Source organism: Apteryx mantelli, chromosome 23 (genome assembly GCF_036417845.1).
Source record: "Apteryx mantelli isolate bAptMan1 chromosome 23, bAptMan1.hap1, whole genome shotgun sequence".
Lineage (NCBI taxonomy): Eukaryota > Metazoa > Chordata > Aves > Apterygiformes > Apterygidae > Apteryx > Apteryx mantelli.
The window spans coordinates 9,347,725-9,373,394 of record NC_090000.1 but is presented as its reverse complement, the minus strand read 5'-3'; the positions used below and the strand labels follow the sequence as shown (position 1 = coordinate 9,373,394).

The following is a 25,670-nucleotide window of genomic DNA, read 5'->3' as shown; positions in this document are numbered from 1 at the left end:
GCGGAGAGGAACCACCTGAAGTACAACAAAGGCAAGTGCAGAGTCCTGCACCTAGGGAGGAATAACCCCATGCACCAGGACAGGTTGGGGGTCGACCTGCTGGAAAGAAGCTCTGCAGAGAAGGACCTGGGAGTGCTGGTGGACACCAAGTTGACCATGAGGCAGCAATGTGCCCTTGTGGCCAAGAAGGCCAATGGTATCCTGGGGTGCATTAGGAAGAGTGTTGCCAGCAGGTCGAGGGAGGTGATCCTTCCCCTCTACTCAGCCCTGGTGAGGCCACATCTGGAGTAGTGTGTCCAGTGCTGGGCTCCTCAGTACAAGAGAGATATGGAGCTACTGGAGCCAGTCCAGCAAACGGCCTTTAAGATGATTAAAGGACTGAAGCATCTCTCCTGTGAGGAAAGGCTGAGAGAGCTGGGCCTGATCAGCCTGGAGAAGAGAAGGCTGAGGGGGATCTTATCAATGTGTATAAGAATCTGAAGGGAGCTTATAAAGAGGGTGCTTTAAATAAGATATCCTTACTGTGAGGGTAGCAGAGCACTGGTACAGGTTGCCCAGAGAGGTTTTGGAGTCTCCTTCCTCAGAGGTATTCAAAAGCCATCTGGACAGGGTCCTGGGCTATGTGCTCTAGGTGACCCTGCTTGAGCAGGGGAGGTGGACTAGATGATCTCCAGAGGTCCCTTCCAACCGCAGACATTCTCTGATTCTGTGAAGCAGCCAGTGGAGAAGTGAGCTCTGGAGCTTAGGGTAAAAATCTGGGTGACAAGCAAGTAAAGCGTTAACAGGACTGAAGAAGTTTGCCAACTGATATGTACAAGGCCGTGGGATAGACACTGCACGGACTTCAGGGAGGGAGGAAGTGATACAGAGGTACTGCAGTCTTCCCGCGCTAGCACGGAAGAAGCAGTCCTGTAATTGTGCAACTCGCAGGGGTCAGCAAAAGCAGTGTTTGCCCAGAGCCCCAGCCATATAAAAAAAAACTTGGAGCAGGTAGGCAGTCACAGGCACGTGGCTGGGATATGTGGTTGCGAGGTCATTTCTGCATGAGTACTGATAGGCCAGCAACAGGCAAATGGCTTGGATGGCTGTGAGGTCACTGCTACCTTAGTACCTGATAGGCCAACTGTAGGCACTTGGCCTGCATATTGATTCTGAGGTCCCTGCTACTTGAGTACATCATAGGCCAGAAGCAGGAACATGGCGGAGGTAAGCGCTTTTCTGGTCACTTGTGCATGAGTACTGAAAAGCCAGCAGCAGGCACATGGCTTGGCTAGTGATTGTGAGGTCACAGCTTCCTCACTACCTGATAGGCCAGCAAAATGCACATGGCTTGGATGTTGCCTGAGGTCACTGCTATCTGTGTCAGTTATAGGCAGGCAGCAGGCACATGGCTTAGATGTTGCTTGCGAGGACACTGCTGCCCAACTACCTCATAGGCCAGTATCAGGTACAGGGGTTCGATACTGAATGGGAGGTCACTTCTGCCTGAGTACCTGATAGGCCAGGAGCAGGCATATGGCTTGGATATTGCATGTAAGGTCAGTGCTTCCTGGGTACCTGATAGGCCATCAGTAGGCACATTGCTTTGATGTTGATTGTGAGGTCCCTTCTTTCTGAATATCAGACACACCACAAGCAGGCACATGGCTTGGGTATGTGCTTATGAGGGCACTTCTGTCTCAGCACCTGTTAGGCCAATAGCAGGCAGCTGGGTCGGATATATGGTTGTGAGGTCACTCCTGCATGAGTACCTGATAGGCCGGTAGCAGGCGCTTGGGTGGGGTCACTGCCATACATCAGAATGAGGAACATGACATGGGAATGTGTTTATCACTGCAGGAGTGGTAATAGGCCAGCAGCAGGCACATATGCAGAGTATGTGGTTGTGAAGTCACTTCTCCATGTATACTGATTGGCTGTGGCAGGCACATGGCTTGGATGTTGATTGTGGGGTCACTGTTGCCCGAGTACCTGATAGGCCAGGAAAACTAAAGGTTCTCTCAGATAGTGCTGCTCTCTGGAAGAAGCTATTTCAGCTAAATTAGAAGCACATTTACATTATTTTGCTGACAGAAATGCATTACTTATACAAAAAGAATAAATTAAATGAATCCTTACTTCTTCTGCATCACTGAAAACCTCAAGATCTTCCATCACCTTCATGTCATCCACTGCTTTGTAATACTGCTTCTGCACAACTAATGCAAAGTTGTACATGGCACAGCAGTGAAAAGCAAGTGTGGAAAAAGGGTTGAAAGAATAAATAGAAGCAGTAGGACATCTTCATATGGAATGCACACAACGACAGAGTCACATTCACACTTATGCAGGTTCTTAAAAACTAAGGAAATGCTAGTTCAAATGTTCACTCTTTATAGAGAGATTGAAGAATAAGTGTTTGAGAATTTGCAACCACACACTCTAGTTAGGTTCATTTTCCCTCCTGCTGAGGGCACTGAAAAATCCACTTCTGTAGAAGAAACAGAGAAATTCTGAAGATCATAGTAAGATATTAGGAAGAAAATAGGGCAGATTTTAACAGTACTTGAACTGCTCTGCATGATAGTAATAAGTCATTTGCAGCTAACTGCTTTCCTCACATACAAAGACTCTCTATTCTTCTCTTAACTGGGGTGTAAAGTTTGTGTGTTTCTTCCATGACTACATATGTCAGACAGGCCACCCCACTATTGTTACACTGCAAATCTCCTAGGAAACAATGCCAGCTTGGGCTGCCCAAAGGGCCCCTTGAGAATTAAGCCCCAGACAGGAATACAGAAATGTTACAACTACTTCAGCTGGTCTGCAGTCCATTCTTCTTCAGTGTCCTAACTCCACCAGGGTACAAACAACATTTCAACTTTTGAAAGCATGGAACAAAAACTGATTAATACTGAAGGAGTTTCTCACACTGAGACAATTGCTGAGGAGCGCAAATCTACTGAAAGTCACAAGGGGAAGCACCACAGAGGCCATCGACACAAGAGGCTCTAGTATGAAGGTCTTTCATCAAAGGATAATCCAACATCCAAGACAGCAGTGGCAAGTCAAACATGAGCTGTGTCACAGTCTTTAGATGGGAAGCGCCTTTACAACTCTTCCTCTCACATGCCCTCTCAGTCTGGGAAGACTTAAACAGCCCTGGCTATCTACTTGCAAAGCACTCTGGTCAAACCAGCTTGGCTGCACAATCCCAAGGAATACAAGTACAATACAGAAATCAACAGACATGTTAACACTAGTTACAGGAGAGAGCTTTGTAGGCAGAGGAAGAGCAGACCGATATCTGAGCAAGGAACAAAGGTTCTAGCACCGCAACCAACAAGGAAATAGTAACAGGGACGCGAATGTGCTGCTGGGGAACAAAGGTTCCAAAATTCCAAGTTCCGCAACCCCAACAGCACCGTATTATGGAGAGATCCTGTATCCCCGCAGTTATTACAAGGACATAGCACACCGTGAGGAGGATATAGAGAATTCTCAGCCCTCCCACTGAATACCTTTCCCTCATTTTGCCAGGAAGCACAATACCTCTTTTTCACAGAATCACAGAATCACAGAATCACTGAGGTTGGAAGGGACCTCTGGAGATCATCTAGTCCAACCCCCCTGCTCAAGCAGGGTCACCTAGAGCACATTGCACAGGATTGCATCCAGGCGGCTTTTGAATATCTCCAGAGAAGGAGACTCCACCACCTCTCGGGGCAACCTGTTCCAGTGCTCTGTCACCCTCACAGTGAAGAAGTTTTTCCTCATGTTCAGATGGAACCACCTGTGTTTCAGTTTGTGCCCATTGCCTCGCGTCCTGTCGCTCGGCACCACTGAAAAGAGTCTGGCCCCATCCTCTCGACACCCTCCCTTCAGATACTTGTACACATTGATAAGATCTCCTCTCAGCCTTCTCTTCTCCAAGCTAAACAGGCCAAGCTCTCTCAGCCTTTCCTCGTAAGAGAGATGCTCCAGTCCCCTAATCATCTTTGTGGCCCTTCGCTGGACTTGCTCCAGTAGTGCCACATCCCTCTTGTACTGGGGAGCCCAGAACTGGACGCAGTACTCCAGATGTGGCCTCACCAGGGCTGAGTAGAGGGGGAGAATCACTTCCCTCGACCTGCTGGCAACACTCTTTCTGATGCACCCCAGGATACCATTGGCCTTCTTGGCCACAAGGGCACATTGCTGCCTCATGGTCAACTTGGTGTCCACCAGCACTCCCAGGTCCTTCTCTGCAGAGCTGCTTTCCAGCAGGTTAACCCCCAACCTGTACTGCTGCATGGGGTTATTCCTCCCCAGGTGCAGGACCCTGCACTTGCCTTTGTTGAATTTCATGAGGTTCCTCTCTGCCCACCTCTCCAGCCTGTCCAAGTCTCTTTGAATGGCAGCACAGCCCTCTGGCGTATCAGCCGCTCCTCCCAGTTTTGTATCGTCAGCAAACTTGCTGAGTGTGCACTCTGTGCCTTCATCCAGGTCATTGATGAAGAAGTTGAACAAGACTGGACCCAGTACTGAACCCTGGGGGACACCGCTAGCTACAGGCCTCCAACTAGACTCTGTGCCACTGATCACAACTCTCTGAGCTCTGCCATTCAGCCAGGTCTCAATCCACCTCACTGTCCACTCATCTAACCCACACTTCCTGAGCTTGTCTATGAGGATGCTATGGGAGACAGTGTCAAAAGCCTTGCTGAAGTCTAGGTAGACAACATCCACTGCTCTCCCCTCATCTACCCAGCCAGTCATTCCATCATAGAAGGCTATCAGATTGGTTAGGCATGATTTCCCCTTGGTGAAGCCATGCTGACTACTCCTGATCACCTTCTTTTCCTCCACATGCGTGGAGATGGCTTCCAGGATGAGCTGCTCCATCACCTTTCCAGGGATGGAGGTGAGGCTGACTGGCCTGTAGTTCCCTGGGTCCTCCTTCTTGCCCTTTTTGAAGACTGGGGTGACATTGGCTTTCTTCCAGTCCTCGGGCACCTCTCCTGTTCTCCATGACCTTTCAAAGATGATGGAGAGTGGCTTAGCAATAACGTCCGCCAGCTCCCTCAGCACTCGTGGGTGCATCCCATCAGGGCCCATGGATTTGTGGGTGTCAAGTTTGCTTAAATGATCTCTAACCCACTCCTCCTCCACCAAGGGAAAGTCTTCCTCTCTCCAGACTTTCTCTCTTGCCTCCAGGGTCTGGGGTTCCTGAGGGCTGGCCTGAGCAGTAAAGACTGAAGCAAAGAAGGCATTCAGTAACTCTGCCTTCTCTGCATCCTTCGTCACCAGGGCACCCACTCCATTCAGCAAAGGGCCCACATTTTCCCTAGTCTTCCTCTTGTGACTGATGTATTTGAAGAAGCCCTTCTTGTTGTCCTTGACATCTCTAGCCAGATTTAATTCCAAACGGGCCTTAGCCTTCCTCGTCGCATCCCTGCATACTCTGACAACATTCCTATATTCATCCCAAGTGGCCTGTCCCCCTTTCCACTTTCTGTATACTTCCTTCTTCTGGTTGAGTTTTGCCAGGAGCTCCTTGCTCATCCATGCATGTCTCCTGCCTCCTTTGCTTGACTTCCTTCTCATAGGGACGCACCGCTCTTGAGCCTGGAGGAAGTGATGTTTGAATATTAACCAACTCTCTTGAACACTCCTTCCTTCCAGGGTCCTAACCCATGGGATTCCTCCAAGCAGGTCCCTGAAGAGGACAAAGTTTGCTCTCCTGAAGTCCAGGGTTGCGATCCTACTTGGTGCCCTGCTGCCTCCTCGCAGGATCCTGAACTCCACCATCTCATGGTCACTGCAGCCAAGGCAGCCCCCAACCTTCACATCTTCCACCAGTCCTTCTTTGTTTGTTAGTACGAGGTCCAGCAGCACACCTCTCCTTGTTGGCTCCTCCACCACCTGGGTCAAGATGTTGTCACCAATGCTCTGCAGGAATCTCCAGGACTGTTTGTGCCTAGCTGTGTTGTCTTTCCAGCAGATATCGGGGTGGTTGAAGTCCCCCATGAGAACCAGGGCCTGGGATCGTGAGGCTACTTCCAGTTGTCTGTAGAAGGCCTCATGCACTTCCTCATCCTGATCAGGTGGCCTGTAGTAAACACCCACAACAGTGTCACCTCTATTAGCCTGCCCTTTAATCCTTACCCATAAGCTCTCGACTCGCTCTTCATCCACCCCTAGGCACAGCTCAATACATTCCAGTTGCTCTCTCACATAAAGAGCAACTCCTCCACCTCACTTTCCTGGCCTGTCTTTCCTAAAAAGCACGTAGCCATCCATGACAGCACTCCAGTCATGCGAGCTATCCCACCATGTCTCTGTAATGGCAATGAGATCATGGCCCTGCGACCGCACACACATCTCTAGTTCTTCCTGTTTGTTCCCCAAGCTGCGTGCATTGGTGTACAGGCATTTCAGGGAGGTGATCGAGCATGCAGGTTTCCCAGGAGGGATACAAGAGGGTCCTCCATAGCCACATCCCATGCGCACTTCCCTGGCTGCATTCACCTGCTGGAGGCATCCTGACTTGAGCAGTCTTTTGCCAACTACCCTGTCACTATAACTCTCCCCTTCCCCCGTCCTTCCTAGTTTAAAGCCCTCCTTACCAGGTTGGCCAACCTGTTGGCAAAGACCCGCGTGCCCCGCCTCGTGAGGTGGATCCCATCTCTCGCCATCAGTTGTCGATCTTCAAACAGGGTCCCATGGTCGTAGAAACCAAAACCCTGTTGCCAACACCAGCGGTGCAGCCAGTTGTTAACCTGGAAAGTCCGTCTCCTCCTCCTCTCATCCATCCCCCTCACTGGCAGGATTGAGGAGAAGATGACCTGGGCTCCCAGACCCTTGACCACCATCCCCAGAGCTCTGAAATCCTGCTTGATGGTCTGCAGTTTGCCCTTGGTGTCATTGGCGCCCACATGGAAGAGCAGCAATGGGTAATAGTCCGAAGAATGGACGAGCCTTGGCAGTCTTTGCATGACATCTCTCACACGAGCCCCCGGCAGGCCACAAACCTCTCTAGACAAGAGGTCAGGTCGGCAGATAGATGCCTCCGTCCCCTGTAGCAGGGAGTCCCCCACAACAATCACCCGCCGCTTTTTCCGGGTGTTCCGGTAGGGCACAGGGTCTGTTGTCCCGGTTACTTCCCTGGCAGCCATGCCCATCTCCTCCTCATCCTGGAGGGCACTAAACCTGTTCTTCAGCTTCAGGTCTTCAGGAGGAGTAGGAGCCTTTCTCCTCCCACGAGCAGTGACCAGTTTCCAGCCTTCTTCTATGATGTTATGATGTACCGTTTCACACGGCACAGAGCCCTCTGGCAACTCCACTGCTGCAGGGGATTGGGACTCATGGAGCTGTACAGTCTCCGAGAATACCCTGTCTATCTCTTGCTCTGCTTCTCGGATGCTGCGCAGCCTACTGACCTCCTCCCGTAACTCCCTTACCTGACGACACAACTCGTCAACAGCAGCACACCTCCTGCAGGAGAGCTGGCTGCCAGCCCAGGCCTCCCGGAGAGGCCCCAAGCACTCCCTGCAGCCTGAGACCTGTAGAGCTGCATCTACTGTCAGAGGGCCAGTCTGGGTCCAAGCCTCTGACACAGCAACTCCAGCAGCCGCTGGGGAACGCGCTGTGCAGCGTGTCACGACCATACTTGAGGAAGTGTACACCACAGGGAACAGAAATGAAGGTCCCTTCACACGTCCCTTCGCGCGCCCTTCTGCGCGCCCTTCTGCGCGAACTGCTGCGTCTGTTCGCTGCCTCTGTTAGCTGCGCTCTAGGCCTGGCTCTTATATAGGCCTCTCCCTAGCACTGACTCACAGGGTGCTTGACCGCCCAATCAAGGGCCACTGGGATCAAAGGCCCCAACCCCCTCTGGTCAGGGGCAACCCAGAGAGCTCGTTAGCAGCAGCCACTCCTAGCTGGAGCTTTTCCCACGAGCTTTTCCCAGGAGAAGTCAAGGCCTCCTGCAGTTGTCCTTGCCTAGCTTCCCCTTTCCTGTTCACAGCGATCACCTTCTAGGTCCTCGGGGGTCCTCAGAAAGCCCACAACTTCCACAAGATCCTCAAGTTCTAGTCAGAGCCCAACCACTGCTGCGCAAACTGCTGCGTCTGTTTGCTGCCTCTGTTCGCTGCGCTCTCTTTTCTTTTCAAAAGGAGGAGAAAGGCCCTAGTCCCTCTCACGGCATTGTACACAGGCTTCCTAAGAAGGATTCTTTTAGTCACTCTGCAAGTTTTTGCAGAGAAAAGCCTATAAACTTCAAGAAAGATTCAGGACTCAGGTGTGGTGGGTACCTTACAGACACAGGTCTACGCGTAGGTGCCTTTCCAAACTTGGTAACATTTTGAGGACTCAGCAGTAAGATCTCAAAGACCAAAGTGGGAGAGAGATCTGAAAAGAGTGGGGAAAAGATGCAGGATTTGCACACAAGCTGAAGACTTGCACTGAATAGACTGATGCCCGTTCTAAGATACTGACATGCTCATATTCCCTGAAGACTTTCAGAGGTAGATCGAGCATGACATAACTCATTATGCTGCTGTTACACTTCCTTTTCCAGTTAGAAGTTTAGCAGAGATTGGATGTAGAGAAATACACTCCCTTGTAAGGTGTCCATATTTGCAGGCTTTTGTCAAGGCTAGAGTCAGAAGAGGGTGGGATGGCTTTTCTCATTGATCTTACACAATGTCTAGTGAAACATTCAATTTTGCCAGGAGAAAATTCTGAAGGAAATAAGCAAACATGAAGGTAACTCTCTGAACCACGTATGTTCTGCTAAGAAGGAAATTCTGCCTTACCTAGGCATTTTGATTGCAGAACTCTCCTAGCTTCATCATGGGCCAACTGTCAGCAGGAAAACTTGGATTTACTTCTGAGCCTAGAGGTAGCCTTCAGGAAGAACTCACAAAAGAAAGTCTTTCAAAGCAGAACCTCCCTCACCCCACTTTTCTTGCAGGCAAATGATGTTCTTTGGAAAAGTTATTGCAGCAAAGTCTTTCACATAACTTAGGGGTTCCTGAAAAAGTCACCTTTTCCTTCCAAATAATTGGTTCAGAGGGCCAGTCAAGCTTACCTCATGTGTCCCAGAATTAAATTCTCCATAGAAGACTTTTTTCCCCTTGCTCTCTCCCCCTTTGATGGCTGCGTTTGGAAGGATCTAGAAGGACTCCCTTTAGAAGCACTGCATTTATCCAGAAGAAACCAACAGTCAACATAAGACTCCAGCTTGCCACACCAAACTTTCCTTCTCATAACATTTAAAGGAAGCTGGTAGCAAAGTCTCACATACCTTGCTACATACACCTAGGATGAGCTCTCACCAGCTACAAAGAATGGGTAGGGAGACTCATTCTGTCCAGGGCTTAGAACACTTTTGTTTGTTCCTGTTCACCTCGTTCACATCACTGTTTGCACAGGAAGGATGAGGGCTATCACTTGTACAATGTGAGGAAAGCCACAGTGACTTGGAGAACTGCGGCTTGTCCAGTTTACAAAGTGAAGTTTCATTAAGAGCATGCCAGACTTCAGAAGCCTCTTCAGCCTTGTTTGCTTTTCCAAGTGTCTTTAGCTGCGATTCAGTTTCTCACCGGACTTTTCAATCTGCAGTGCAATGCACCGAGTTACTAGCTGGTCCAAGCTTGTCTTGCTGAAGCAGGCAGCTCTTCCTCTCCTTCCTGGTTTGTGATAGGTTATGGGACTAAAGGCTAATCTCCACAAACACAGAGGAGCAGAGGAACAATGACAGGCAGCAGAACACCCCATCAGAGCCGACGGAGCACCTGAACCTGGCTCCTCAACCCCTTGTCCTGGTGTGACACCCACCGCATAAGTCAATGGTCTCCCTGCACCACCTTGCAGACCCCCTTGCAGGGGGTTACTGCCTGCAGAGGTGTGGGACTCAATAGGGGACGCCAGGAAGAACATTTTGCAGTTGAGGGAGACTTATTACGGGACGATTTGGGGAAGGACCTAAGATGGTGAACGGGAGGGATCAAACTGGCTTAGGGAAGAAGCAATGTGGAGAAACAGAGGGCAAAGGGGATAAAAAGTGCCGGTTGCTTGTGAACAGGTGCCTGGTCAGTCAGCTTGTCTGGCCATGTCTGTGCCTGGTAACTGCAGCCCATCCTGTCTTCTCTTGACTCCCTTTCCAGCTGTTCTCCGGGCTGAGGGGCTCTCTAGTCTGTGTGCATGTGTGTGAATGGAGGTCAAAGTGCCACCACTGGAGAAGGGGCCAGCGGTCCTGGGGCCTGTGAGCTGAGGGTGCCAGCAACCTCAGGGACCTTGGGGTCTGGGGTCAGCTACTGGAAAGTAGCTCCCTGGCCAGGAGCAGCCAGCGGAGAGACCCTTTTGCCGGGTGTGTCCCTGTGCGTGTGAGTCAGGGCCCTGAGGGCACAGACAGGCCTTAACGGCCCTGAGCAGCCTCTCCTGGGGCCTCCCCCCACACCCCTTGCTCCAGGCCCAGGCCACCACTGAAGATCAGCCCTGGGCTTTCAGGCCCTGCCTCAGCTCTGCTCTAGGAGGGCTGGTCTCCAGCGCAGCCGCAGTCATGTCCGTGCCTGGCCACAGCGCCAGGCTGCCCCGAGGCCCCGGGACGCCCGACGCTCCATGAAGCCGCCTCTAAGATGGTGCCATCCTGCCGGGCGGGGGAGGGGGGCTGATGGCCACCTCTCCTGGCTGAAAGGTTGCCATGGCACCGCCCCAGTGCGGCCCTCCTGTTGGCTGGCAAGAGGAGCAGGGCGGGGCTCCCTTGGACTGATGGCACTTTCAGCCAATCAGAGTCCAGCATGCAGGGCCCTCAGGGAGGGGAGGATTGCCGTGGGGCCTGGGTGGGGGAGAGGGGAGAGAGAAGAGGGAGAGGGAGTGAGGGGGAGAGAAGAGAGGGAGAAAACCACGTGAAAGAGAGACGGGAGAGGGGAGAGGGAGAGAAGGGGAGAGGAGAGGGAGAGAGAGTGCGAGTGGGTTTGGTTGGGCTGTGGGTGCGTTCAAATGCTAGCGGGTGCCCTCATGCCAGGTGGGGGCAGCACTGCTGGCAACAGGGCTGCTTTCCTCCAGGGAGCCAGCTGCTTTCCTCCAGGAAGGTCAAAGCATAAAATAGGACAACGCCTTTTCTGCTTCATGTGTAGAGGGTTTGCTGAGTTTGTTCATCATTTGGGAAGGAAGCAGACTTGTGAGTTCTTTGAGGGCCGGCTTCTTGCTCTGACTCAGACATGAGGCCCTGCTGTCTTCAGCTTCATGATCGCTGCTCCCATGCAGTAGTCCTGTTAGAAAATGTCGCCAGTCATTACTTGCAGGTTGGTCTACAGTTCCTTCTGCCTGAGCAGCTGATAAGCAGGATTTGGCTCATGGCTGGGGAAGTTGCAGTGAGGTAACTTCCATCTCAGATTCTTATAGGCCAGGAAGAAGCACATAGGTGTGAAGGTGACTGTGGGGCCAGCTCTTTCTGAGTACCTGACAGGCCACCAGCTTGCACATGGCTGGGAATTGCCTTGGAGGTCACTCCTGTCCTGGCAGCATCTAGGCCTGCAACAGGCACATGGCTGTAAACGTCACAGTGAAGTCCCTTCTGTGTGAGAAGCGGATAGGCCAGCAGCATGTTCATGGCTGGAGATGTTATTTTGCTGAAGCTTCTGTCTCTGAAGTGCACAGGTCAGCAGAAGGCATATGGTGGGTGTAAGCATTTGTGGGGTCAGTTCTGTCTGAGACAAAAGGCTTGGATGTCTTCTGTGAGGACACTTCTGTCAGAGAAGCTCATTGGGCAGCAGCATGCACATGAATTTATTCCATTCCATTATCATTTAGTACTGGTACCTTTAAAATGTGGATGTTGTCCTCTGGCAATTGTGGACATTGAGTGTGACATTGTACTTCTTTCAGACTAGAAGGGTGAAGCCTGCCAGGGAGCCAGCAAGACTTTCATAGGCCACTAAATGAGTCCGGAGCTGGTGTGAGCAGTGGCGTTAGTAATCTCTGATTTCCAGGCTGTGTGTGCTGTAGAAATTCCACCTGTCCAATGGCAGGGAGCTTGTTAGATTTTCCTGCAGGGTCTGTACTGGGTCTCTGTTCTTCATGTGTACACTTGCTTGAATATCACCTCTGGGACAGTAACATGTCCGATGATCTGTCTGAGTATGTTCTGCTTGGAGAATGGATGCAAAGGCTCTTGGAGGAGACGGAGGTAATGTCAGCGCCAAAAAAGGGCCTGGGAAAAATGCGCACAGAGGCCTCTTTTTGGCAGCAGATTAGGCACAAGGGAGAGGAGAGCTTCGTCCTTGGGAAGCCCCTTGGGAGCACTTCCTGAGATTCCTTGAGGTGGGAACTGAACATGAGCAGGGCTGAAAATGGATATTCTGAGCAAGTGCATTTTCAAAGCCGTTGGGGGAACAAAAGCAACTTCAAGGGATGGAGAATGGCCCTTGCTGTGTTTTCAGGCCTTGGGGGGGGGGGGCCCTGACTGCTTCCATGTCTAGTCCTGTCCCCTCTGTGTCCCTGATGCGCCATGCTAATGCAGCAGTGCCCTCAGAATGAAGATCCAAGCCATGTGCCTTCTACTGGCCTCTCAGGTACTGCGGGAGCAGGGACCTAGCAGTCAGCTTGCATGCAAGCCTTGTGGCTGCTCCTGGCCTATCGGGTACTCAGGAAGAAGGGATCTCACAGTCAACAGCCAAGCCATGTGCTTGCTGCTTGCCTATCAGGTACTGAGGCATAACTGACCTCACATTGAAGATCCAAGGCCTGTGTCTGCTGCTGGCCTATCAAGGGATGTGGGAGAAGTGATATCAGAATCAACATCCAAGGCCTGTGTCTGTTGCTGGCCTGTGAGCTCTTCAGGGAGTAGTGACCTGAGAACCAGCGTTCAAGCCATGTGCCTGCTGCTGGCCTATCAGTTACTCTAGCAGGAATGCCCTCAAAAGCACGTGTCGCAGCCATGTGCCTGCTGCTGGCCCATCAGGCCCTATGGAACCAGTGACTTCACAATCAATATCCAAGCCATGTGCCTGTTGGGAAAGGAAGGGACGGGAAGGTAAATAAGTTAAGTGCAAAGTGCTCCTGAGAGGCTAAGGCCAGCATCCCGTTAAAGGGGAAAATAATACAGTAACGTGAAGAAAGCAAGCCACAATACTATTCAAAGAGCCTAATACAATGCTCCCAAATTCTTCAACAGGAATCCACTCATTAAGTGGAAAAGTAAAACACATAACTGTATGTGAAAGTGTAATGGCATTGAAATGCATAAAGGTGTGCAATAGCAGAATGGTGTGACGGTGTGAGATGCAGCATTCCTAAGGAGAAATCTGCATTGAAATGTGTGTGCTGTTTTGCATAAATGGTGGTGTGCAGTGAGAGGGCAGTTAGAGAGAGATGGAGAGGTGCCGAGTGCCAGTGGCCGTGGGCTGCGAAGGTGCTGTGAGCTGTGAACACTGGGACCCTGCTGCACAGGGGACAGCCATCGCCCTACCTGGCCCTGAGTCCACAAGCCCAGGAGGAGTTTGGTCACCTGAGGAGAAAAATCCCCCTCCAGGACCTGGGTGCAGCACCTGTGTTTGCAAAGTCAGCAGCAGCAGCCCCTGCAGCCCCATCCCTGGGAGCAGGTTCAGGGCTGGAGCTGGCACAGTGGAGACTTGCTGTGACACTGCCTGGGGCACCGAGCCCAGAGAGAAACCACCGTCTTCCTGGCTCAGGCAGTGCTGCAGGGAGAGTGTGGCACGGGGGCTGCTGACGTCACGTGGGCTGTGGTTTGTGCACCTGCAGGCAACGCTTTGATCTCCCAATCAGCCCCAGCGAGGGAATAACGGGCCCTTGGGTGAACACCCTGAGAGTAGGGAGGGCTCTGAACGCCTGGGCTTCCCTGTCTGCTGTGAGAAGAGTGAAATGCCCCAGCTCCCTGCTCCCAGCCAAGGCACCCACTGCAGGGCTGTGCGGGAAGGGATCGACAAGCCCATTCTCACGGGAAGGGGCTCTGGCCATGGTAACGAGGCCTTTCACCACTGCTGCTGCTCCCAGCACAGTGGGGCTGTAGCAGGGTTGGGGCTGTTTCCTCCCTTCATGACACTGCCCACCCCAGGGGCAGTCCCAGCTCCATGGTCCCCATGGTACAGGGACAACCGGACACTCGCACCTTGGACACTTGGGTACACACAGCGGACGAGATGCCCAAAGCTCCTGGTCCCCACACTGGGGTACACAGGGCGGCAGAGCCATTTCCCCACCACGATCTGCCCTGTCCCACAGGGGTGGGTCCCATGACGATGCGCCAGTGCAGCGATGTGACATCCGCATCAGAGTCGTCCCTCATATATGGTCATGAACGGCACTGGAGAAGTTCATTGGAGGGCTGGGCTCTGTCAGAAGGGAGATGGCTCCTGATAATGTCTAAAAAGGTGCCTGCTGCTTCGATTGGCTCCTCCTGCAGCTGGGCCAGCACCTGCAGATATATATTGCCCTCCTGTCTTTGTTGTCCCCTGCGAGTCCCCAGGAGCTGTGGCAAGGAGTGGGTTGCAGCAGGGCAGTGCCAGCAGGTCAGGAGGCTGCGGATGGAGGCCAAGGGAGTCCTCGTCCCTCGGGTGTTGTGGCTGCTCCTCTGGGTGCAGCTCTGCAGGGGTAAGTGCCTGCTTCCTTGTCCCACAGCCCTGGGGCCAATGGGCACCAGTGAGGTCACTGGGGTCCCTCTGCAAATGGGGTTCCCTCCCCCAGCCTAAAGAGGCAAGGGGCAGAAGGTGCTCAGGTCCATGCAGCCTGTGCCTTTGCTTTTGCCTCTCTGGGTAGGAGAAGGGTTTTTGTGCTTCCAGGGCTGCTGTGCTGCTGTGGCAGTCATTGCCTGCGTGTGTTTAGAGACAGCCCATCCTTGGGCATCCTCTGGGGACCCCCTGTTCCCCCAGCGCTGTGCCCTTGGAGCTGGCAGTGGGTCAGCTGATGACTGCAGCACTCATCGATCCCTGGGGCACAGCCAACCCCCAGGGTGCCCAGGAGGCTTTCTGTGGTGTTTGCTGCCCTGGGGTCGGGGTGTGCCTGGCCCAAGGAAAGGCAGTTTGTGCTTTGCAGAGAGGAGGGGAGCAGGACACCTGCACCCACAGCCCAGCAGAGAGGTGTCCTTCCCAGGAGTCCTGGCCAAGAGCAGGGGCTGGGCTCATGCCCATGTGCGAGGAGGGGACGTGGGTTGGGAGGGATCATGGGGATCATCTCAGTGCTCCCTGGGGATGTGGAAAACCCTGCAGGAGGTGGGTGGGTTTGGGTGGTTCCCAGAGCAGGCGGTGGTCAGGGCCCTGGGGCCCTGGGAGGAGCAGCAGTGTGTGGGGAGGTCTGGGGGTTCAGGGCTGCGCATGGGGCACTTTTCTGTGGAGGAGTGGGTCCCCTGTGCAGGGCCAGGCACGGTGTCCGCGTGGGCATGGGCAGGATGTGGTGGGCTGCTGGGGTGTGAGGAGGTGCCGAGGGCTGTGGGGTGTGAATGTCCCAGCAGGATCAGAGCTGGGCATCCCCCAGCCGAGCCCAGCGCAGCCTGCGGGGAGAGGAGGGACACAAGCACTGTCCCGGGACAGCCCGGAAAGGGGAGAGGGCTCACACCCCAGTGTCTGGGACTTGGCCCCAGGCAGGGGACCCCACACAGTGGTAGCAATGGGGCTCTGTGCTCTCCTAACCAGTCCTGTGTCTGTTTGAAGGTGCTGCGGAGCTGAGGCTGAAGGCTGGAGGCAGTCGCTGTGCTGGGAGAGTGGAGGTGAAACACCAGGGTCAGTGGGGGACAGTGTGTGATTATGGCTGGAACATGAATGATGCTGTTGTGGTTTGTAAGCAGCTGGGCTGTGGATCTGCTCTCCAGTTTTTTTGGTACGCACATTTTGGGCGAGGATCTGGCCCAATTTGGCTGAGCGCTCTTAAGTGTCAAGGCACCGAGACTGCCCTGTCTGAGTGCAGTCATGCTGGTTGGGGGAAACATCTCTGCACTCATGGTCGGGATGCTGGAGTGAATTGTTCAGGTAAGGAGTCAGTCAATCCCTCCCGTTTGGGGTCGGGGCTGGGATCAGGGCATTAACTGGGCTGTGCCCTGAAGGAGAAATGTGTGGGTACCAGTGCAGGCCCTGACATGGCTCCTCTTGCTGCCAAGCTGGGACTGTTGCTGCTGATGTCCCTGCAGGGGACAAGGGGCTCAGCCACCCTCAGGCAGTGCCTTGGACTGGAAGATGAACCCCTCACCCGGCCCCACAGGGTCTTTTGGTCTCCATCAATCTCCGCCTGTTCTGCCAGGACCCATCAGGCAGTGCTGAGGGTCCCCATGCCCTAGACACCAGGGACAACTTGCTCGGCACCCCACAGCTGGGCAATGGCATGAGATGGCCAGGGTCATTCCCCTCGGGTCATTCCCCTCACAGACAAGAGTGCCTCGGCTGAACCAAAGGGGCTTTTCAGCGGGGAGAAGAGCAGGGCGTGGAGCAGAGGAGCAGGGCAGCGGGTAGGACCTTGCACCCTGTGCGCAGGGCCCCCTGCTGGCTGCTCCCTTGTGCATCACCACATGCTCAGACCAGCCCTGCTGGGTCCCCTGTCATAGACCCGCGGGGAACGCAGCCCATCCAGGCAGCACTGACCCACTGTCCAGCTGCTCCTGCCTGCCCCTCTCTCCGAACGCTACCCTGTGCCACAGGGCTTTGCCAGCACTTACTGACCCTCATCTGCACCTGCTTTTGCAGTGAGAGCTGGTGTTGGCCCAGGGCTTCCTGTGGGTCTCCTGCTCCTCTGCCCGGTCGCTGGCCTGCTCCGTGTGCACCCCCGGCAGCGTGCTGTGGCCCGGCCTGGGGACACCCCTCCCCGGGCACACGTCAGAGGGGGCAGCTGGCCCAGACACCGACCCAGTTACAGCTGCACCATTTCTGTGCCTGGCACGTGTCTCCCCTCCCAGACACCTCAACACCCCAGGACAGCCCTGGGAACAGGGCGCATTTTGGGCTGCTCCGAGGTGCTTCCCCAGCCTGGCCCTGAGCTCTGCAGGGGCTGAGCAGGCTGCAGGAGCCGTGAGCACCTGGGCCCATTTTCCTGGACCAGGTGCTGCTGTGCCAGGGGACCCTGTGGCAGGCAGTGCCAGGCCTCTGGGGCAGCATCATTTCTCTGAGCAGTGCCTGTGGCTGTGGTTCCAGGATAGACACAAGCCCTGGAGCACTGTGCAGGTGTGAGAGGAGGTGAGGGAGGCCCTGAAGGGTTTGTGTCATCAGCACCCACTGACGGCTGCTGCCGGGATGTTCACGGGGCATTTTGGATGTGGCTGCCTTGGACACGATGTGGGATGTGGGTATGTAACTGCCAGAAGCCTCTGGGAACTGCCTGCCATTGGTGTTTTTTCCAGGATTTGTGCAGCTGGTTGGAGGGGACAGCCCCTGCTCAGGACGTGTGGAGATCAGAGATGGAGGCCAGTGGAAAACAGTCTGTGACTCACACTTTGATCTCAAAGCTGCCAAGGTTATCTGCAGGGAGCTGCAGTGCGGGAGAGCCCTGTCCGTGCCCGGGGCAGCTCACTTTGGAGAGGGGGTCGGTCCCATCTGGGACAGAGAGCTGCAGTGTGTGGGGAATGAATCCCTCCTCTCCTCCTGCCCCTGGAGGTCCCTCAGCAACCAGACCTGCACCCATGCGAACGACGCTGGTGTCACCTGCACACGTGAGCATTCAGGGAGGAGGTGTGGAATGCCTGCTGTGAGCTGTGTGCTGTGGGGTAGGGGAGGGGGGAAGTGACCGTGCTGAGCATGGTGTGAGTACAGGAGGCGTGGAGTTGTCTGTAATCCTCCAGTGATGCAGGCAAAGGAGAGGGGACTGCGTCTCTGTGGCATTTCCCTCTTTGGCTACTGGAGGTGCAAGAGCACAAAGCCATCCTCTCTAATTGCCCTCTCTCTGCTTTGCAACATTTCCAGGCTTCAGGCTGGTGAATGGCAGCACGGCATGCTCTGGGCGAGTGGAGATGCAGGTGCAGGGGACCTGGGGGACCCTCTGTGACTCTCGCTGGGACGTCTCCGACGCCCACGTTCTCTGTCATCAGCTCAACTGTGGATTTGCTGAGTCTGTTCCTGGAGGAGGGCATTTTGGGAGAGGAACGGGCCCTGTCTGGAGAGAGAGCTTCCACTGCGAGGGGACCGAATCCCATTTGGGACAGTGCCCTGTGACTGTCCTGGGGGCCTCCCAATGCTCACAGGACAATGATGCTGGTGTTTTCTGCTCAGGTGAGTGCAGGGAAAAGGCAGGATTAGCCAAACTTGCCCCTTGTGTGTGACACAGCAAGCCAACAAAGCAGGGAAGCCCAAGGCAACAAGAACCTGTATTTCTTCCTGGAGCAACCCTGGCTTTCCACGGAGGGATTCAAAGGGCTTTGCCTGCTCAGGCAGACCACTTTGCCTTGTGAGAGACGAGGACCGAGCAGGGAGGAGGCATCTCTGCCTCCCCAAGGCAAGTGGTTCAGGCGCCGAGTGCCACCACCAGGCCTGGCCTTCTCTGCGCTCCTCCTGCAGCACAGGCACGGGACGGGGCTGCGGGGCACACCTCCACTCACGATGGCTGCAAAGGACCCTCTGCTCCCTCCTGCAGCACACAGACCCATCCCAGACCTGCAGAGAGCCCTGCAGAGAGACCCTGATGCCACCGCCTGCAGGGACTGCCCTGGGTTCGCCCAGCAGGAGCAATGCCTGGGGCTGAGCAGCAGAGCAGGGCTGGGATTTGCCCTGGCTTCTTGCAGCATATACCCCAAACTCAATGTGTCTTTTCAGAAAGGCCCCCCTCCCTCTGCTTCCTGCCAAAGGCACAAGCTCCCAGTCCCCGATCCATGGTGATGCAGAAGGGCAGAGACATGCGGGCTCTTCCCCGGCTATCTCAGCAGGTGCCAGCCGCAGGGTGGAGACGGGAGCAAGGCTTGTGCTCGTCCTGTCCATCGCCCAGGCCATTGGCTAGGCCACTGCTTCCTCCTGCTGGAGCTGCTCCATATGCGCCATTTAGGACATATGTGGTGGCTCTGAGATTTGCCCGGACCTCCCATGCTTTCCCATCTCTGCACCTTCCTGAGCAATGACAGCGTATGGCTGAGCAAGGTTTAGTGGCTGGAGAAAATAAAAAATGCCTTGGAAAACTCCCATCCCTGAGCTCCTCACTGTGAGCTGGCTACAGATGGGTGAGCTCCAGGGTGTCCAAGGACATCAGAAATGGGAGACACATGGCAGGGTGCAGGGCTGCCTGGTTTCACAGAGGGTGCAGGGCATTTCCCCTGTCTCTGGGCAGGGCCCTTGGGATCCCTGCGGCTGGTGGACGGAGGGAGCCGGTGTGACGGGCGAGTGGAGATGGCCCTGCACGGGGCGTGGGGCAGAGTCCTGGATGACGAGTGGGACGTGAACGATGCCAGCGTGGTGTGCCGGCAGCTCCAGTGCGGAGAGGCAGAGCGAGCCTACAACCCGCCAAAGCCTGAGGGAGGGACGGGCCCTGTGGAGCTGAGAAGGGTCCAGTGTGGAGGGAAGGAGGCTCGCCTGACCCTCTGCAACATCTCCCTGCCTGAGGCAGCGCCAGCAGGAACTGCTGAGGACGTGGGGGTGGTTTGCTCAGGTGAGTCACTCTGACAGTCCCTGCTACGCTGAGCTCCCCAGGGCCGCGAGACCCTGACAGCGGGGGTTTCTCCGGGCTGCAGGGAGCCGGCGGGTCCGGCTGGTGAACGGGACAGGGCGCTGTGCCGGGAGAGTGGAGATCTACTATCAGGGCACCTGGGGGACCATCTGCAACAACTCCTGGGACCTGTCCGACGCCACCGTTGTTTGCCACCAGCTGGACTGCGGGGTGGCTGTGGAGGTAGTCAGCTCTGCTCGTTACGGAGAAGGCTCCGGGCAGATCTGGCTGGACGATGTGAACTGCTCTGGGGATGAAGCTGCTCTCTGGGACTGCCCTGCCGCGACCTGGGGACAGCACAACTGCCCCCACAAAAAGGACGCAGGAGTTGTCTGCTCAGGTGTGTGCTGGGAGGTGGGAGCCTGGTGCGTGTGGAGGTAGGGATGAGGGGAGAGCAGGGCATGGCCGGGACTGTCCCTGGCTGTCCCGAGCCCCCTTCCTGCCCCCGTCCTAGGGACACCCGTGCACAGTCCCCACCGGCCTTTACTCAGGGTTACAGAGAGAGAACAGCCATGCGCAGGGGCTAGAGGGGAGGGCACTGCTGCACCTCAGCGACTGCTCTCTGCTCCCTTGCTGAAATGGTGACTTGCTGGCAGTGCCCTCTGCCTGTCTGAGCCCTGGAGTGCCCAGAAGGGTCCCTGCTTCCTGGAGTAACTCTCCTGCCCTCGGCTGCCACAGAACAGCCTGGGGGATTGCCAGGGATGCCTGCGGTTTCTCTCTCCGCACCCCAGAACCAGCTTGTTCCCCCACTTTGTGCCTTTCCTTCCAGAGTTTGTGGCCCTGAGGCTGGAGAACAGCAATGGCTGCTCTGGGCGCCTGCAGGTTTTCTACAACGGGACGTGGGGAAGCGTTTGCTCCAACTCAATGACTCTCACCACCGTGTCCCTGGTGTGCAAAGAGCTGGGCTGTGGAGATGAAGGCTCCATTGAAAGAGTCCAGCAGTACGGCAAGGTGTCTGGCCCCACGTGGCTGGATCATGTGGAATGTGGGAAGAGGAACAGTTCCTTTTGGCAGTGCCCCTCTTCTCCCTGGAACCCACAGTCATGTGATGACCAACAAGAAGAGACCCACATCACCTGCAATGGTAATGCTGGAGCCACCTGGGCACAAAGCTCACACCAAGTCTTGCTCCCTGTTCAGCAAGGTGCAATGCCGAGAAAGAGCTTGGTAGTGACACGAGCAAGATTTCAGCTCTCGGGGTGACCCACGTTCATCAGCAATAGCTGTCCTCAGCTCCCCGCATAGCCCAAGGAGGGGCAGAGGCACCTGCAGGCAGGGTCTCCTCCCCCTCATCTTGGACACCTCCTGGAGGTGTCTGTTGCTCTTTATGTTCAATAGAGAGCACCAGAACCACCAGCTTTTAGCTTGGAAAGTCTGGGCAGAGCATCCTGCTCATGGCTGTGGTTTGCTGAGGGAATGGGAAGAGTGACACCAGTCCTGGTGGCTGTGGGTTGTTTGGAAAACAGGCACTGCCCCGGGCACTGCCAGCACTCTGGCTCAGGAAAGCCTCCCCTCTGGGAGCATCCGTCTGCTCCTCTGCTAACCATGGACCCTTTGGGGGTGAGCCTTGAGTGCCGTGCTGGTATACACTGAATTACTGGGGGTTTCAGCTGCTGTGCATGATCAAGGAGGCACTGGGAGGTTGAAGCAGTTTGTGGGGCAGGGTGTCCTCAGGCCTCTGCCCGTGGGACTCCTGCAGCTCCCTGGGTGCATCCCCTGGGCTGCTGGTGCTGTCCTCCCTGTGGCCCAGAGCAGAGGCCCTGGGTGCTGTCACAGGGACGCAGAGAAGGGCAGTTCAGAGGGGACTTATAGGGTACGTCCGCTGACACACACCCACAGACATCTCTGTTTCTCTCTGCTCTGCAGCTCCACCCAGGACGACAATGCCACCTCCCCGAGCAGGTAACCTCTCCTCCTCCCTGAGGGTTGATCTCCCCAGGCCAGGCTGTGAGCTGCAGCCTGAGGGAAGGGGCTCTGACATCTCTGTTTGCTCTGCAGCTCCACCCAGGATGACAATGTCACCCCCTCGAGCAGGTAACCTGTCCTCCTCCCTGGGGGTTGATCTCCCCAGGCCAGGCTGTGAGCTGCAGCCTGAGGGAAGGGGCTCTGTGCTGGGGTGCGAAGCCCTGGAGAGGAGGCCCTGGGGTGGGAACAGGTAGCTTTGGGGAGGGCTGTGATTCCGCCAGCAGTGTGGGAGCTGCCCCGTGACCCACCTCTGTGTCTCCACCCCCCTGCTGCCATGTGTCGGGGTAAGGAGTGGGGTGTCCCTGGGTCCCCAGCTCCCCCAGGCCAGGAGCTGCCTCCTTCATGTCCCTGCCTGTGCAGATCTGCCCCGGGGCCTTGAGAAGGATAGCAGGAGAATCTCAGTGCCTGTCATCATCTGCATCATCCTGGGGGCCCTGCTGTGCCTGATCCTGGCCCTGCTGGTGGGGCAAGTGAGAAGTGCCAGAGCTCAGCGCAGAGGTGGGTCTTTCCCCATCGGTCCCAGGTGGGCGACACCTCTTGGCAGCCCTGCGGGTGCTGTGGGGTGTCCGTGAGGGGCAGAGACAGAGGTGCGATGGGGCTGCTGCCTCCTGCCCTGTCCTTGCCCCTTCACTATCTGGCTGGGGACAGCAGCAAGCAGGGTAGAGAGAGTCGAAATGCAGGAGGAGATGGTGACGGGGGAGGATAGAAACAGCAGTGAGGGGCTGGGGGTGACAGGAGCAGCGGGAGACCTTTGAGGATGCTGCTGGCCCCCACTCTGGTCAGAGCTGGAGGGGAGGTCGTGGGGCAAGAGCGGTGCCGGGAGGCACACAGGGCAGGGAGTCTTTGTGTGCGGGTGTCTGGTCCCTGGGCTTCTCCCTGCGTCCATCACTTCCCACCCATGCCAGGAGCCGTCTGGCAGAGAACGGAAGTTCACCAGGGAGAGGAGCTGCGGGAGCTGCTCCAGGATCCGAGGAGGGAGTGACTCAGGGTGAAAAGGGGCATGGGGCTGTCTCTGAAGGGAGAGCGTGAGGATGCCATTGCCCCAGACCATATGCACAGGGATGCTGTTGTCAGCAGGGATGTGGCCAAGATGAGTGGACAGAGCAGTGGGGCCAGGCCGTGGGGTGTGTCCTGGGCTGGCCCAGGCAGAAGGGATGGGTGAGCACATTGGGGTCCAGTCTCCTGTCTCCATGTCCCTGTGCTGACCTTGCCTCTGTCCCCAGGCTCCAGGAGGGCTCTGGAGTCCTTCTCTGAGGCTGTGTACCAGGAGATTGACTACAGCCCGATGTGGGAGAAACAGGCGAAGTTTGGTCGCTCAGGTCAGTGTGGGTCGCTGCTGGGAGGGAGCACATCTGCAGGGCCCTTTCCTTCAGCCCTGACCCAGGACAGCACCTTGGCAGCTCCTGGGCCGGTGGTCCCCACAGCACTGGGGCCACGGGGTCTGCGGGGAGAGCAGCCCAGTGCTGGGCTCAGGAGAGGAGCTTCCTCCCCACCAGCTCTGCCCATCGCAGCTGGGGGCACAGCTCCTCCCTGCCTCTCCTGCTGCACCCCTGGGGTTGTACCTGGTGGGTGAGGGAAGGGGCCATCCTAGGGCAGCTCTGAAAGGCCCTTTGAGATGGGGTTTGTCCCATGGGAGCAGGGCAAGCCCCAAGCCCTCCTCCCCGTGCAGTCCCTGTTGTGTAGGTCCCCCTTCCCAGCAGCCCTGGCCATGAGCAGGGTCAGCAGAGCTCACCCCGATAACACCCGCTGCTCCTCTCCGCAGGCTCCTCTTCAGAGGGGTCCCTGACCAAGCTGCAGCCCGACCCTGGGGACAGTGAGGAGGAGGACGGTGCTGGGTCAGCCCCAGGTAATGGAGGGGGAGGCAGAGGAAGGGTCGATCTCTCCTCCCCGTAGCTGTGTGACCGCCAGCGGTGTCACTGAGTATCACTGTCGTGGTGGGGAGGAATTGCCCTCGTGTGTGACTCCAGAGCTGTCCTGAGCGGGCAAGGGTCAGATGTGCCCAGCGGATCTGGGTACCTGCAGCCCTGTGCCCTGAGGGGTCGCATGGGGACTTCCCGTGCTCGACCCATCCCTGCCTCCAGCAGGTCCTGAATTCACCCCGAGGAGCCCTGCCTCCAAGCCCCGACATCTCCTCAGGCACACGGGGAGCCTTCACAGCCAGCTCCAGGGCAGAGCCCGACACTGCCAGCCTTGTGGCTGGGCAAGAGGGATCCCCACTGCCGCACGCACACTCCTGTACCCAAGGGGAGGTGGGCAGAACGCAGGGTCTCCTGTAGTCCTGCCAAAACCAGCATCTCAGCCCCTTGGTCGGGCATGTCCTTCCTTCCTCCGCTCTGCGGGAGGGCTCTTCCCATTGCCAACAGCTCCCCTCTCCTTTCAGATGTCCCCATCCTGCCCAGAGGTGACCCAGCAGATGACTATGATGATGCCAAGGAAGTCTCTGAGCCCAGGGAGGATTTTCTTCCTGGGCAGCAAGACTGGAAAGCACCCAGGGAAGCAGAGGAGGGAGACCGGCCCGGGGAGGCACAGAGAGGTGAGGGGGAAATGCAGTGCTGCCGGCTCCTGGGCTGCCGTCCCCATTCCCCCAGTGTCACTGCGTACTGAGAGCCCGACCTCTCGGGACGGGGAGGGATCCTGTCCAAGGTGTTTTCCTGGTGGGGAAAGTGGGGTGGGATAATGGGCTGGATGTCTCAGGGGCAGTGAGGGGAGGGGGAGGAAGGGGATATACAGCGCAGGAGGGGCACCCGCATGGGGAAAACTGCAATGCAGTGTCCTTGCTGCTTCCAGGGTGGAGCCTGCACTCCCAAGGAAGTGACAGGGCCCCCGGAGCCAAGAGAGCCACCCCATCCCTGCCCTCCACGGACACGGAGTATGATGATGTTGAAGAGGTGTTTCTGGCACATCCCCATGAGGACACCAAGGCTGAGAGACAGGGCCCTGGTGCCAAACGGTCCTTGAGCCCAGGGCCAGGGGAGCCCACCGCTGCCGTGCAGTTGGGCGCACCGGGGACAGAAGAGAGGCCTGTGCAGCTGGGAGAGCCGTGAGTGCCAGAGAGCGCTCTCCCTTCTCCCACTGGCAGCAGAAACAGCTGGGCCTTTCCTCTATTTTTATTCCCATACTTTTACAGCGTGCATTGGTATTTGTTCTTACTAAACCCTTTGGAGGTTTGATCCAGAGCTGGTGCCTCCCTCCCCAGGTGGCAGGAGTGTCCCCAAGGCTGATCAGGGAGAGCAAAGCACCAAGAACCAGCAGTGGGGAAGGGGCACGTCTTGGGAACAGCGGGCTCTGAGACAGGCTGTGCACCTGCAAGTGCCCATGGTCCCTGGAGTGCGATAACAGTGAATATGCCAGCTGGAGGATATTCCTGCTGGCAGAGACATTTCCATCCTGCAACCCACACACAGAGTTTCCACCCAAAATGGGTCCCTCTACAGGGTCCCGTAATGCCCCTCTGGGCGGGGAGGGCCAGTCTCCTCCCCCACCAGAGTGCCCCCGCTTGCTCTTTTCCCCAGGGCTCTACCAGGGCCACGCAAGGCATGGAGGCAACCACAGAGTTGCAGTGACAGGGTTATCTCTGGGCTGTGGCCCCACAGATGTGAGTCCGGAGGTGACAGCAGGGCCCTGAACACCCCAGCCAGACCCAGAGGGGTTCATCACCCAGGGATCACCTCCCCATAGCAGCTGGGAGGCAGCTCTGCTTCCCGCTGCCCTGGCACATGGTACAGAGCAGCTTGTTTGGGCACCCAGAACTGGGATTTCCCCTCCTCTGGCTCCACAGGGACTCCCGTTTCCAGGGGCTGCTCCTCGCTCCCACAGCCCTTATGGACCCTCAAGCACACCTGGCACAGCCTGAGCTGGCTCCTTCCTGGCAGGGACTGTGAGGCACCAGAGCCCTGGGCCACGCTGGGACCCCCGTCCTCCTGCTCCCATCCACCCCCACCCCTCTGCCCTCCCGCTGCTGGGCTGCAAGGGCAGAAGAAGGAGCTGCCTCGCCTGGGGCGCCAGTTTGGGTTTGTGGAGGGGGAGATCTGTGTGTAGGGCGCAGGGGGACGGGAGCAGGCAGTGATGGGAGGAGATGTTTCCTTTTGCAGTGCATGGGGCCATGCGACTGCCCTCAG

The 25,670-nt window shown here is 56.3% G+C and overlaps 1 protein-coding gene across 1 annotated transcript in view; it reads left to right on the top strand.

Moving 5' to 3' along the window:
* Positions 1-12,472: 12,472 nt before the first annotated feature.
* The window catches only part of LOC136993986 (scavenger receptor cysteine-rich type 1 protein M130-like), a 73,860-nt gene continuing 60,662 nt past the window's right edge, over positions 12,473-25,670 (top strand). The window contains exons 1-3 of the mRNA XM_067310028.1: positions 12,473-12,536; positions 15,612-15,944; positions 17,303-17,609. Coding sequence (XP_067166129.1) covers positions 12,473-12,536; positions 15,612-15,944; positions 17,303-17,609 — 704 coding nt within the window. The remainder of the gene's footprint in view (positions 12,537-15,611; positions 15,945-17,302; positions 17,610-25,670) is intronic.